The following is a 15,193-nucleotide window of genomic DNA, read 5'->3' as shown; positions in this document are numbered from 1 at the left end:
TAGAGCTGTCCGTGTCTTTCAAGCGATGCAAGTTTCGACAGATGGTTGCAAAAAATTTACTTTAAGTTATTCAAAAAAGGGTAGCGGTAGTTTTTGATGCATAAAATGCATTACCGAGTAAACATTTCGACTTCCCCCGTTTGGTGATGTGAAAGATTTTATACAAGAAAAACAATTACAATTAAAAGGGTCAACTCGATCAGTCGTGTAGACATCAATAGCAGACAATTTTTTGTTTGGTAGCCTTTAGCTTTAATCACGTGACTTTACATTAAAAAAACATACTTCTGTTTAAAGCACTACCCGCCCATAAGTTCCTCGCTGAATGGAAATCATTTCGAAAGCGACGCACGATTACGAAGGCGACCGGTTTTTCGGACGTGTTCGGCTGCCGTCGTTCGACCTAGATTTTTTTTTCCCCTGTGCTGGGGCACTCTTGACGTAGTCCCGTTGCCTCTTCAGGAGCATGTTGGGGGTGTAGCTCAGATGGTAGAGCGCTCGCTTAGCATGCGAGAGGTACTGGGATCGATACCCAGCACCTCCAAATGCTTTTTTCCTGTTTTTTTATTTTATTGTGCCTAGCCTCACGTGCCCGCTCAGCTTTCTTGCCCGCCCGTGCGCTCACACAAGTGCGGAGGTTCGCTGGTGCACCCTTGCACTGATACAGAGTTCCAAAGGTTCAAGCCTGCAAAGGTGCACTGGTCTAAAGTTGCACGGATACGAAGTTTCAAAGGCGCAAAGTCGCAAAGGTGTAAAGTTGCGAAGACGCAAGGGTGCAAACTCGCAAAGGCGCACCAGTGGCAAAGGTGCAAAGTCGCAAAGCTGCAGAGGCGCAAAGTTGCAAAGGCGTAAAGGTGCAAAGTCTCAAAGGAGCAAAGCCGCAAAGGTGAACTGGTGCAAAGTTTTAAAGGTGCACTGGTGCAAAGATCAGTTTACCCATGCACTGCATCAGTGCTTATTCTGCGTGCATATGCACCTGCACCACTGTGCGGCCGCCTAACGTCGTGAACCGGGCCGACCTCCGTTATACAGCCACCGCTGCAATATAACAGAGCAACAGAATTCGCCAATAAAGGTCAAAGCTTACCTGCTAAATAGGAGATCACTAAATAGTAGCCCTGTCAAGAGAAGCACCACGAGGAAGTACCTGCCGCGTAAAGAAGTTCCCTACTGCCTTTAATAGAGCAAGAAACACAGCCCTAGCACGGCTCATATTGCTAGCTTTTTAATGAACAAGCATGCACGAGATAGAACGCCGCTTACTACTGCTGTACCGAGTGGAAAACATTCCTCGCGTTCGCGCATGATTATTCCGAATGGGCGCACAATAAAGGACTGCATATAAAAGAATCTTATTGCAGGCCAACCTTTTCGCAATAAGGGCCGAAAAAAAATCGCCAGACGATTGCGACACTCGGTAATGCGTAATCACAGCGCAGCTGTTGTGGGTTATTTCTGCCTTTGAATGAAGAGGCTTTGTTGCTATTTTTAAGCAAGCTGAAGTATTAGACGTTTTATGGAGATATTATGCATATTTTCTGCTTAATTCTTTTTTTTACTATACATTTTTTTTAAGATTCAAGGCATCTCTTCGTTTTGATAAATGTTGTTCAGGGTGACGAAGGCCGCCTTGCTGTGTGTGAAAGGAAGTTATGCACTCAAACTGTAGTGCAATTGTAAGCTTTTCCGATGCAGAGAATTCGAGTGTCCTGCGTCACTTCCGCCCTGAGCCGCAAAGAAGAAGAAGCGGCCACGGGTACGTGAGAAGGCTCAGGGCTATGTGCCATGTTGCGAAGCAAACAACAACTCAGGGCTGGTAACGTGATATGGCTACAGCACCACCGCCAACATTGCGCCGCTGATGCGACAGATGAGTCATTAACAGCTGGGCTGTCATAACAATCCTTTTTGTTTTCTTTTACTGTCCCATTGAATAACAACCTGGTTTTCATTCCCTGCTCTACATTCTAACATTCTAGTCTCTGCTCACGATGTGACACCTGTAGCCGGCCAAATTTTTAGCTGGCCTGCGTGACGGCCGCGTTTTCTGCGCTACTGAGCTTTACGACGAATCCAACTTGCGGAAAGCTCAATAATAAGCGCGGGCTTAGTGAGCCTGTGCTTAGGTTTGATATTTTCGCAAGTTTGTTCTGTCATAAGCAGCAGGAACGCGAAAAACGCGGTCGTCACGCAGGCCAGCTAAAGATTTGGCCGGCTGTTACATGCTTAAAACAGCGTGAGCAAAACCAGGACGCCGGCGTGTATGTCTGTTCCTGCATCCATCTTGTTGTTCTCACTGTTTTAAGTATGGCTGGCCGGTCAGTTTTATTTTTAGTTCTTTCTAACTGCACATTCTGCTCTTTGTTTTAAGTATAAACGACAGCCAACTCACCCACGCTTTCAGACTCAACACATGCTCCTTTTGCACATGCGCTTGATGCTTTCCGAGCATCAAATCGGGGCCACCCAAAAGTTCTGTTATGTCAAATCGGCATGATTGATTGATTGATTGATTGATTGATTGATTGATTGATTGATTGATTGATTGATTGATTGATTGATTTATTGACTGACTGTTGCGTCTGCAAATAAAGCGCGCATTAAAACATTCGATAGCATTACTATTGCTATCGCCATCATCACCAGCCAACCACCCACGTAGAATCAGAGCTAACAGAACATGAAAGTCGCAAAACTTCCGATAGGGTCCACGCGTCGGAATCTATCTAGAACTCGGAGGTTAGCCAGCTGTCACGCTACTTCCAGCATTCAGGCGAACTGTTTAGTGTTTAGAACATTACAGAAGGTGCCAAGCGACAAAACATTGTTCAGATTAAAAAACAAAAATGCTTCTTGAAATTAAAAGCATTGTAGAAATACCACGTGTTTCCAGTTTTCTTTACCTTGTCTCTTGTAGTTTGTTTCGTAGGAATAACAGGAAGTCATCCGGATGAAGTCCTTGTCCTGGATTAGACTCAGATCGGTTGATTAATCATCACCATCATAAGTTGACGATGATTAATCATCGTCATCATTAGACGATGATGACGGTGACAACGATTGTGCGGGGTAACAATCAAAATGACGGGAAAACGTGTGTGATCAGTGGGTTTGAGGAGTAAGCGTTCTTTGGCGAGCATAAGTAGGCGTAGCGGCAGTCGAAGCTTCCTTTCCTGTGAACGTCCACGTCGTCAGCGTTTGACGTCAATGGGAACGTGCACTCTTCAAAGACCTGCCTTATCTACCGCAGCACTGCACGCATCAAAAAGCACATCGGAGAGTTCCGCGAAAGTTGCCGTCACGTCTCCCGGAGGCGTCGTTTCGTAAGAAGCGAGCTGCATGCATACGTGCACGCCTCTAACCGACAAGTAGTGGTATAGTACTTGCGTACAACGTACAGAAAGTAGGTTTCTCGTGTTTGCTTTATCGATAGACCTGTGCACCTTGCGGGCTACTTGCTCAAGCGATCTCGAAAGAACGACACGCCTAGCATCGATGTAGTTTTTGCAGAGTTCGGAGGCTACACGGATACTAAACGCCTACAGTGTCTGAAAAGGCTGTGTTGCGGTTTCGCCTTGAGACGTGTAACGGCGCGAGAAGCGTAACCATAGCTTGTAAAAGTAGTGATTAATGGTGGCTTTTCCTTCCCTTGAGTCAATGGCTTGCCTTTTGCTTGCCTTGACAGTCACCGGCGGTTTCAGCTTGTGTAGTAATGCTGTGTTAACACGTTTCACAGATGTGAGCCGAAACGAAAACTAAACAAAACGTCTTCTTTCATGACGTGCCAGCTGAGATTTGCAATGCAGTATGGAGAATGCATCATTCGCCACATGCTATGCATGCGCCGAAAGCAATGATGTTTTCCGTCGCTATGTTATAATTTTTTTATACAGCTCTCGGGGTGAGCACTTATTTTTCGGTGGACTCAATAAACACCTTTGTTGGGTCAAAATTGCGCTAAATCAGCCTGCTTGGTGTTTTTGCCGTCAACCTTCTCTGGTATAAGCCCACAGCGCGATCTGGAGGAGGTTGAGATATGTGGACAGGGCTTCGCAAGGGGAAAGCCCCATTGAAAGCGTCGGAAGCAATACGGTTCCGACTACTCCGTTTCGGAAAAAAGAAGGCCAAACGCGTACTTTCATACAAGCGCTAGCACACGCACAAGACGCAGAATATACGGTAGTTATGTGGGAAAAATGAAAACGGATGACGCGCATCCTAGAATTTCGAAATATTTCGTGAAATGAATAAGAAAGAAGCTGCCTCTAACGACCCCGAAACCCCCTCTTTCGAAATCCCGAACGATGTCTCCTTGGAATTTACCGAATTCGAGGCGGTAAATCGGCTCCCTGCGTAATGTGTCCCTTGTTTCCTGCGTCAGTGCGTTGTAAAGTGCTGTTATTTGTGCTATTTGTATACATTCCGCGTCACCCCTGAGTATAGTGGTTCATCGGGGCCTAGCCTACAAAAAAAATGGCGGTTGCTTAGCTCTGGTTAAACCTGGAGTGACGCAATAGCTATACCTGGCTGAGTGCAACTTGGTCACATGACCAACCACATGAGATCCACTTGATCAGCCACGGCGCCGCGCCGCCAGCAGCTGCTCGGCACCACGTGACAGCGTGGCGGCGCAGCCACAGGGTGGCGCGCCACTACGCTGAAGGCTCGAAATGCTACCGTAATGTAGCTATCACTTCAAAAAAAACGACACCTCTCCGCAGCTTGTATAGGTTACGGAGGCAAAGCTTGCGCGAAGGTTGTGCCGTATAGACAAGAAGTCAGGTGGCCGCAAGCACTTTACACGAGAACCGGCGGCTGCTGGTTAGTACCCGTTTTTAATGTCAGGCACGCTGGAATGGAGTGCTCTAAAGGAAGTGACGCCGAATGTACGTGACTTAACGAACACGAAATGGCGCGAAAAAACCAGAACAGTGGAAGAGCCGCAAGTGCCCATCGTGTCGATGCACATCAATGCGCTGTCTTTGCGCATCATTTTCATGAGTCTACATGAAGATTCGCGGGCTGAGCGCATGAATCTACACGAGTAGCTGTAAAGTTGGATTCGGGCGGGGTAATAATCTTATGAGAATGTCACTCAAGTGGTCGTATAAACCATCTGTATCATGCGATACTGTTTGCAGTATGTGTTGCGTTCTGCACCCCACTGAAGAGCAAGTCCCTGTATCACAAGATCTGAATATCGATCTCGAACCTGAAAATGTTTAGAAGGTTAATCAGAACATCAATGCATACATTAAGTTTGATACAGCTACATGATACAGATGTGACATTGTAAAGTATGTACAGGCTTGTAAATTCATTATAGTGCAGACTGGACATATCTATCACTCCGAAGATGTCTACGTCAATTTGCACCACAATAAATCTGAAGATTGCTGTCTGCACTACAGTTTTGATCACGTGATGAAGGTCGAGTCGTGAGCATAGATTTTTGTAAACGGGGACAGCGACAGAGAAACCTATTTCTGTCAATTATTCACCATAAAATGAGGAAACATAAGGAAATTTCTTCCAGACCTCTCTAAGCCACCCTTAAGCGATGATAGTGCGCTTAGAAGCACGCTGTTTTCCGCGTCTTCAATGCCAGCAAGTCCACAGGAAACCTGTAGTATACCGCGCGACATTGAATGTGGAGAACGGCGAGTCTGCGACAAACCTACATTCACATACCAGCACTCACGTACAGAACGCGCTTGTTTGCTTTCTAGTCTACGCTGTGACGCTTCTCATACGCGCGCATCATCGTAATGCCGTAAGCGCGTGCCCTTTTTCCGCTAGCTTTATATCCTTGTACGCTGCTACATTCCCGGAATGCACGTTGTTTATTTTTCCTGGATGCTGAGAGGTATGGAGCTTGACTTACAACGCCACAGTCAAGGTTGCTGTTTTGAATGCGGCACCGCTTACATCCAATGAGGGTTTGGTTACGTATGACTGCGTCAACGCTTAATGCGTAAAATCAGTCTTAAGATCGCAACCAGTTCATCTGGCATCAAAATGTGTCGCAGCCGTGGAGACGAGTGACCAGTGTTAAAGGCCTGACAAAAGCCGTCGTTGCATAAACACAGATTTCGTAATTTTTTTTTTACATCAGTGAGACAAAACAGTACGGTAGTGACAATCTGACAGGAGTTAATACAACAGCGAAACCAGTGCGCCTCCTCGAGGTAAGATTAATCCGGTGCAGAGGTCATCGAAGCAGGAATCTAGAAACACAAGTGGCTTGGGATTATGGGGTAGGACGGAAACAAGCATGCGAAGATAGAGAACCAGTTGGGAGGATAACAGCAGGATTTTTTTTTCCAAGGCCAGGGTTGGAGTGCACTCTCATACGAGGCAGCAGTAGTTAGAAAAAGTTGAGAGACCCACAACACTGTCGGGCAGAAGTCGTAATGTGGAGCCGATCACGGCAGAAATGTTTTGCAGGGTTTCTATAAGGGTAGGCGATAAAAAATACTGATTATAGTAACCTCCCAAAGCAAATGCAATCGTTTGATTGATTGATTGATTGATTGATTGATTGATTGATTGATTGATTGATTGATTGATTGATTGATTGATTGATTGATTGATTGATTGATTGATTGATTGATTGATTGATTGGTTGGTTGATCTAACACTGATTCAGAGGCATTTCTCACACAGCAAAGCAAGACGAAGCAGCCGACGAGTTTCAACCAGTGAGGCGCAACTCCAGCGTGAAAGCATCCGAAAAACACCACCTGGAACGCATAGTCATGCCCACGAACTCGCCTGAGTAAAAAGGGTGTTTCCGGCACAGAGCCCAGGTGAACGCGCCCCACAGAGAGGGAGTTTCAGGGACACCGGCTGACATGGTTCCATAGCCGGATCACTCCCCCCCGCAGAAGCCTCTTCCGGGACACAATCAGAACGGAACACGCATTTCGATGGCGCATGTGGCATGTGCCTGATGCTGCGACACGACGCCAGGCGTATAGCAGGGGCTTGAGCGAATTCGTTTCCGGAGAATTTATGCGAGTACGGAAGGACGCAGCTACCGAAGTTGCTGCAATATTGTTGCATCACGTACATAAAGTCCCCGTTGCTTCTAGAAAGAAGGGGTGAGAGATGTCTATCGGTGCACACATCTCGGCCATTTGAGCTGAAGCCGGAAGTTGGCATTGAATTAATGAATTTAGAACGGTAAAACAATACGTTGGGCTTCGAGGAACGCCGTAATCAAGAGATCCGGAATAGCTTTGACCTCGTGTTGTTCTTTAACATGAACACAAATCTTATTGAACAGGTATTTTTGTATTCCCTTAGATTAGAAACAACGGCAGCTGCAACCAGAATTGAAACCAAAAACTCGTGCCTAGTAGCTGAACGCCATAGCGAGGTTGAGGTTGTTGCAAGCTACTTGTAGAATTAGCCTTGTGGATTCTGCCGGCAGTTGCTCCACCGTATCGACACGTAAATGGTAAATAAGGCACACAAATCTGGCATATATCTGAGGCCTGACTGATCTACATTGCTCTAAACATAGTCACCTACAAGAGACAATAGTCAACTCCTACTGTCACCATCTGGAGTCCCAATACGTGTCCTGGAGGAACTTTAAAAGGAGGCGTGAAACCTCCTTTCTACACGACCGAATTCTGCGCGTGTAGACAATGTCTTGAAGGGAACTGTGAGGGGCTCCTGTATTCTTGAGGAAAACGAACAACACGCGCCTTTCCGCGTTGTACACGGGACAGCACATAAGATAACTTTTATATCACCGCACACAGCACATGTGGAACACGGCAGAGACGAAGCCAGACCCTCCTTGCACATCCACGCTGGGGTACGAGCAGAGCCCGAGCGAATGCGATGTAGTAATGTGGCCTGGGATCTTCTTGGTCCTTGGTCACACATGGCTGTCAGGTAATCTATCAAGAAAAGTCCCTCAAGGTGCCAAGAGACTCTTCCGAGAAACGGTGCTCAGCCATTTCAGTACCCTGTCGAGCCCACCCCAACAAGCCATGTGTGTAATACTAATAATAATATTAATAATTGGTTTTTGAGGAAAGGAAATGGCGCAGTATCTGTCTCATGCATCGTTGGACACCTGAACCGCGCCGTAAAGGAAGGGATAAAGGAGGGAGTGAAAGAAGAAACGAAGAGGTGCCGTAGTGGAGGGCTCCAGAATAATTTCGACCACCTGGGGATCTTTAACGTGCAATGGCATCGAGCAGCACACGGGCGCCTTAGCGTTTTTCCTCCGTAAGAACGCAGCCGCCGTGGTCGGGTTCGAACCCGGGGCGGCTGCGTTTTTACGGAGGAAAAACGCTAAGGCGCCAGTGTGCTGTGCGATGTCAGTGCACGTAGCGACTTTGGCACTAACTGATTACATTGCAATGTCAGCGAAGCACCAGGAGCCAAGTTGTTATCAACAAGAATACAGTTTTGAGTCCGGCACAAGGGCGTTTGTTTTCGTCGCGGATAATGATTCTTCAAAGTACGAGGAAATGACAAAAAATTAGTGAACGGAAACCACAATGCCTAGTGACTGCACTGCAGATTGTGACCGCAGACACAGAATGATCTGAGGTCAGATTTCGGCGCCCGCGTCCCGTACAACTTCCGAAGAGCTGTGACAGCATGAAGCAGCAGTTAATGCAGATGCCCACTTCGTGCCTGAAACTGCGGTGCGGAAGCACAGGAGGGCGCAGGCTAGCTGAACAAACTGCTGGGCGTCCATTTCCATCAGAGCCATTTATTTTGTTTTCCCCAATTTCCATTCACTTTTCCAGCTTCCCAAGAATAGTGCGTTCGGATAAGCTGAATGGTAGCACTGATATCACATACAGTTCACAGAAGAGTTCAGTTTAAGTCGTGGCTTCAATTCAATCACATTGCTGAACCGAAATGACTACGCGTGCTATGCGAAGTGAAAGGGGGCGGCATCCTGACACTTGATATGCGGATATTTGGGAAAAAGCATTAAGCCTTCATTTAATCAGATCGCCATGATTGTTTTGCGTACATATCGAGTAGGTAAAAATGCTTTGGTCTTCCGGTACCACACGAACTAAAGCTGAGGCTTCCTGCATGCTTTTTTTTCGGGCCATCGGCCATACCGATACTGATCCGGAGTTCCCGGGTTCGAACCCGACCGCGGCGGCTGCGTTTTTATGGAGGAAAAACGCTAAGGCGCCCGTGTGCTGTGCGATGTCAGTGCACGTTAAAGATCCCCAGGTGGTCGAAATTATTCCGGAGCCCTCCACTACGGCACCTATTTCTTCCTTTCTTCTTTCACTCCCTCCTTTATCCCTTCCCTTACGGCGCGGTTCAGGTGTCCAACGATACATGAGACAGCTATACTGCGCCATTTCCTTCCCCCGCCCCCCAAAAAAACAATTATTTTTTTTTCGGTGTCCTTAGGTTCTTGGAAGCGGCATCATTTGTTGCAGTGTCTTCGCTAGAACACTGGAGACGCCCAGTCAGAGTCCCTCCACCAAAGAAAATACGGTGCTACCCCCCTTCCCCTGAACATCTAATGACTGTTTTTACGAGCATGAACGGGGTATCGCTCTAGGAACACAAACACGACATCGATCGTTTCGCATGTTAATCAACGCATAAAGGAAGGTAACAAAATCAAGGGCACCTAAGAAGCGTGGTAAGGTATCAATTGGCGCACAGTACAGCATGAGTGAAGATTTGAAATCTGGAGGTTTAGTACAGCCCGACTGGACAACATTGCAGTAGACTATCTATATATACAAAGCTATTAGTTCGAACAAAATATCTTCATATAGACGCCCTTTCAATAAAACGTCATGTGATGCATAAAGAGCGACTCTGCTTAAATCCGCGAGCAACAAAGAAAAAAATAAATTTCCTGGCAACGACAGCTCACTCCATATTTACAAAATGATGTGTACAAATTATACCCAACAATTCTGGACAAAGGAATTTTTGAACGGGGAATGTCTTATGGACGCAGTTTTTTTATATAAATTATAAGATTTCACTTTAACAATCAATATAAGCGCAGATATCCCGTCAGCAGGAACGCATCTTTTTGCTATTAACGTTTTTGCGATTGTCAAAGGCGTTTCCCATCGATTTTCGATGGCAGTCTTAGCAGCTTCATGAGAGTGATGGAAAAATTATAAAAGAAATATTTTGCTACAGGTTGGAATAATGGACCATTTCCTTCAATATTTCTACAAGAGTACCTTATAATTTCTAATATTCAAAATTTTTGCCCAAAAATGTCGGACATGCATCGACACCTTTGTTTTCTCCTAAAATAGATCACGAGTTCGAATAACGCCAAGATACGAGATCACTTACGATTCCGGTGCATTGATCCGGATCACCTCCTGTGTAGAATTTGGAGAACTCTGAGGGAAAATCCAGCGCCGTCCTCAGCGATCCCAGCAGGAGGCTCGGGATGAGACGAGAGATGGCTGTGGACGGGGACACCATCTCTACGCGGCGACGACCACAAACGACACCGAGTTTCTTGTATGGCAACACAACCGCAGGCCACTCGATCCGATTGTTCACTCCTCGACACTTCCACTCGCTTTAAACCAGAGAAAAAGTGCAGTGCGTCCGACGGGTCGTGGAGAATCCGGAGGAGAAGAAAAAAAAACGCCACTACACCCTTCTTGGCGCGCTATCCTCGCCACTGCCAGGGCTGAGAGTATAATCGCCTCTCCGTGACGCCAGTTACCGCAGGAGTGGCTTCGGTAGAGATGGAAACAAAAAGGAATAAAGCGAAGGTCAATTAGAGGCCAGGCGAGAAGACCGCTTCAGCCAGGAAAGGGTGAAAGGCGGTCAGCCGTTGCGTGGTCATTAAGATTCATCGAGGAGAGGGGAATAGATGCTGACGTCTTTGAGAACGACACAGCCAGCACTCTGATCTGCTCTGAAGGGGCTGTCCTCAGGATACGTAGGATCGAACGTTGCAAGATGTGCAAGTTAGCCCAGAAAGTTGGGCAGGTTCAGTTGAACTGGAAAGTGCATAGCTCCACACCCCTCTCGTAAAGCTGTGTGTAGAGGCGATTGTAGACAAGCGTGTCGAGGAGTTCAGAGCAGGTGTTTACAAGACGAAGTGTGCTGATCGCGGTAGTCCTGTCGGCGCCTGCTTCTCAGTGCTGCATGCATGTAAGGTAAGCTGGTCGACAGGTCTGGAACATACTCTCTTCCTAATTTCCCGAGGGCCGATCATACACTTATTTTCGTTCGGAAAACGTTCGAAACGGCAATTTTGCTTAGTTCGGTCTGGAAAGCAGCAAAACATTCAAAGTTTCACAAGGCGTAAATTCAACAATTTTCGTCGTCAATTTTCTTCCGTCAAGTTCCGGGAAGCGTTTCTATATGTCAGTTTTGCCCACCCAGCTCAGAAAACGCTCCCGCTCTCCGGAACTTCCACCTTCGAATCCGGAAGACAATGCTTTTTCCCTTATATCTACGGTCAAGGTTTCAAACTTTTCTGTCTGTTACAGCCTGGATCGTGAGACAGATTTAACTCATTTCTTCTCCGCTACTAATTAACGAGACAATTCGCGCGCCTTTCTTTACATATATGAGCCGACACGTACCACGTTGTCCTTTCTTAAGCGCGACAAAATCGAAACACGCTGCGAGGTTTGTTTGTTTTTTTTTTTGTAGGAGACTCTTTTGTATCGAAACTCGCGCTGTTCGCCGAAAAATCGCAGAAACTAGTTTCTTTTCGAACGCCCTATACGTCACCACACATATCTGCTTTGCGTGACAAATCTAACACAGGCTTCAGCGGTCCCCTCTACTCCAGGACAGGTCTTGAGCCTTGGCCGTCACTTTGCTGGACTGCTAAACGCGCGAAACGCCATTCCACGCAAAACGCAGGACAGGTATTCACACTCTGTCGCATTGCTGGATCGGTATACACACGCCTGAAGCACCCTTTTACGCAACATGCAGAACAAGTTTCGAAACTTCATTCATCTTCTATATCACCACACACGCCTGGAGGGCCATTCCACGCTACATGCAGGACAGGTCTTGAGCCTTTCGTCACTTAGCTGGATTTCAGCACTCCTTAAATTCAATCTCTTCCTCAAAATTCGATGCACGTCAAAGTCCAGTTTCTCCTCTTGAGCGCGGACGTCGACAAGTCTGATGAAACGCCCTGCGGCCACAGACACACATGCAAGCGCGTTCTCTCTGTCACGCAGGAAGCCCTTACGAAGTCGAGGAGATGGTCCAGGAGGCTGCAGCGTCGGTGATGGTCGGGACGACAACGACGCGAACCACAAGCACGTGCTTCACCAGAACCCGACCACCATGCGAAAAACACCGCGCGTCACACTTGCCTTTCGGTAAACAGCAGACCGACTCGGAGCGTCCGTTGAATATTTCCCTTTCCGCCGTTTCCCTCTCTCCTTCCCTCGCTTCCGCGGTCTCTGTGGGCTCAGCTTGAAAACGAAGAGCGTTCTTTGCCGGTTCGTGCAAAAGAGTGGGGTGGCTTTTTTCGACACGCGACTGCGAGCACGCTACAAAAACAACGATGGATACAAAACGAATGTGGTGTCGAGGGAGCCTTTATTTTCGTGCGTGTGGCTTTCATTTCGCAGCTGTAACTCAGGGCGAGGCTCATAGAAAGGCGTCTCGGTTCTCAGCTTCCGCTGGCTGTTCTTGCTTCTCTATCGTTTCTTTGTCCTGGATTCTACTCTATTTACTGTGGCTGATGAATGTATGCTAACATAGACAGATCACTACCTCTCACGTAATGCATCAAGTAAAACATAAATTGAATAGAATTTACCTCACCCTCTGGTAAGGTTAGATGAGTTACGAAGTGGTAAGAAATTATTTTTGAAGCGAAAAACTTCGCTACGCTAGGTAAAGCAGTCTTCGGGTAGGCCGGAGAATTACGTTGAACGACCTTCAGCCCAACCACGCTAGCCGTGTAGGACCATATATAGTAGTTATGGTGTCGAACCATTTGACCCATGACCTTAACCAATGGCCTTTAGTTGACCTTTGACATTGGGTGACCTTTGGGTTGACCGTTGATCTTAAATACATTTGATCGGGTGATGTGAAGCCACGTGAGGACATCCGATGGGGGTGCCCTAAGACCATATGATACCACGTCATAGCCACGTGGTTGTGTGTGTATATACTATATAGAACGGCTGTCGCGAGCGCCAGACGCTTAGCAAGCGTGCTTGCTTTTCGCTGAATTCCAGTGTTAGCCAAGTTGAGCCACTGCCAATTTTTTTTGTAGATAAAGGCAAACCAAGACAAGGAGGAGAACAACATAAAAAAATTAACTCTTAAAGGCTCGATCATAGACCCTAAAGAAAGGTTGCCACCCTGCTTGAGTCCCTGCCAACTTCCATTGCTTTGTACTTAAAGCAAACAATGTAACACTTGAGCCATGGGAGGCTATGCTGCTCAGCTCGGACCCCACCATCCATACAAGGATAAAGGAAATGGCCTGGGTGGTGGTGGTGAAGAACTTTTTTAATGGTCAAAAAGAGAATTTTGGCTGCAACAAACGCCAGCGATGTTCTCTAGTACCGAGCCACGACTAAGATCCCCCAAAAAGTTATTTCTTTCTCTCTCTCAAACAACACCAAGATTTAACTTCAACGGAACTAAGATAACTCGTCCTGTACAGTTGTGGCTATAGTCAGCCCTTCAGGTACGAAGCAGAGAGAAATTTGCTGCCGCTGATCTTAGCAATCAACTTTTTGGAGTCTGTGAATATGTAAACAAGGAGGACGTGCACATCACCACTCCGACAAGCCAAACATTACACTTAGGGACACATATCCGTGCGGTTCTCCAGAGAGCCGACATCCAACGTTCAAGTTCCGTGATGAGCTAGACGTCCACCATCTATCTTATAGTCCATAGGAATGCCCAGCGTCCGGCCAAAATCAGTAGATGTTAATCCACCGCCTGCCTCCGGATCTGTGTAGCTCGCAAGAGGGTTTGGAAGACACTGGAAAATGCCGCAGAAATCAACATAATGCTCAACTGCTCTAGAAAGAAGAACAGGGAGGGGGAATGCAAAGAAGAAAAAAAAGAAGGAAGAATTAGAAAGGCAGCAAATGACTCATGAATATAGGACCGAATAATATTCGGTTGTACTCAGTTTTTTCAAGCATTCTCAAAGGCATCATAACCGTTTTTGACCTCGCAATTTCTCCGCATTAAAGCGCTTTTGGTGTGACTAACGCCAAATGTACAACCAACCGTATTCACACCAAATGTACAACCAGTGTAAAGCAGTACATGCATCAAGCAAGTCCTCCAGTCACCATTAGAGCGAATGAAATGCTGCCAGTACATAATGAAATTTAACTCAGCTGTATTTTATATCCATCGAAGCCCTACAATAGGACGATTAGATGCCAAAAAGAAAAAAAGAAGTGATTCGAGCCTTTCTCTCTTTACTCACACGGCCAAACCTGCATAACTGGGAAGCCAGCTGTCAAGCCGTGGCCTCGACCATAGTGCCCCAGCTGTTGGTCCTCACAAACGTCGGGGTAGTTGGTTGCCGTTTTTACGTGTTATTAATTGTAATGTGCGCATAAAACGACCGCATTTAAAAGCACAAGAAAATATTATTTGACAAGAGACACAAACATTATTTGTAAAGTTTTACAAGCACAATGAGGTGTCCCCGCGCAGTCAACTGCTAGCAGTTCTGCCTACCCCTCCGAACAGCTTAAGCTCACCTAAGTTCGTGCGCGAAGACAAGCTACGCGACATGTTCATTCATTCATTCATTCATTGATTCATTCATTCATTACTGCCAGTTTTATATATTTTCCTTGATCATTGGTGGTTAGCAAGTGCAGCTATGTAACGTTGATGCTTACAAATGCGGTAGCTTTTTTATCATTTACTTATTTGCCTGCCAGCTGCCTGCCATGTGCAACTTTCCTAGCCATTGAGGCTTTGGTTGACATGATATTGTATACTTTCTCTTTCACATATCAGCCGCCGCGGTGGCTGAGTGGTTATGGCGCTCGGCTGCTGGCCCGAAAGACGCGGGCTCGATCCCGGCCGCGGCGGTAGAATTTCGATGGAGGCGAAATTCTAGAGGCCCGTGTACTGTGCGATGTCAGTGCACTTTAAAGAACCCCAGGTGGTCGAAATTTCCGGAGCCCTTCACTACGGCGTCTCTCATAGCCTGAGTCGCTTTGGGACGTTA

The 15,193-nt window shown here is 46.7% G+C and overlaps 1 protein-coding gene and 1 non-coding gene across 3 annotated transcripts in view; one reads left to right on the top strand and one right to left on the bottom strand.

Moving 5' to 3' along the window:
* Positions 1-12,330, bottom strand: part of LOC144104189 (lipase member J-like) — a 39,285-nt gene extending 26,955 nt beyond the window's left edge. Inside the window, exon 1 of one of the 2 annotated variants that reach the window (XM_077637061.1) lies at positions 10,327-12,330. In XM_077637061.1, the coding sequence (XP_077493187.1) occupies positions 10,327-10,461 (135 nt within the window). In that variant the 5' untranslated portion in view covers positions 10,462-12,330. The remainder of the gene's footprint in view (positions 1-10,326) is intronic. The other variant, XM_077637060.1, reaches the window with a different exon arrangement.
* On the top strand, positions 472-544 carry TRNAA-AGC (transfer RNA alanine (anticodon AGC)). The gene has a single exon. It is a non-coding gene; the product is annotated as a tRNA-Ala (tRNA).
* Positions 12,331-15,193: the final 2,863 nt, after the last annotated feature.

Source organism: Amblyomma americanum, chromosome 9 (genome assembly GCF_052857255.1).
Source record: "Amblyomma americanum isolate KBUSLIRL-KWMA chromosome 9, ASM5285725v1, whole genome shotgun sequence".
NCBI classification, from domain to species: domain Eukaryota; kingdom Metazoa; phylum Arthropoda; class Arachnida; order Ixodida; family Ixodidae; genus Amblyomma; species Amblyomma americanum.
The sequence above is the reverse complement of the archived record's forward strand: the minus strand, read 5'-3'. Positions and strand labels throughout refer to the sequence as shown.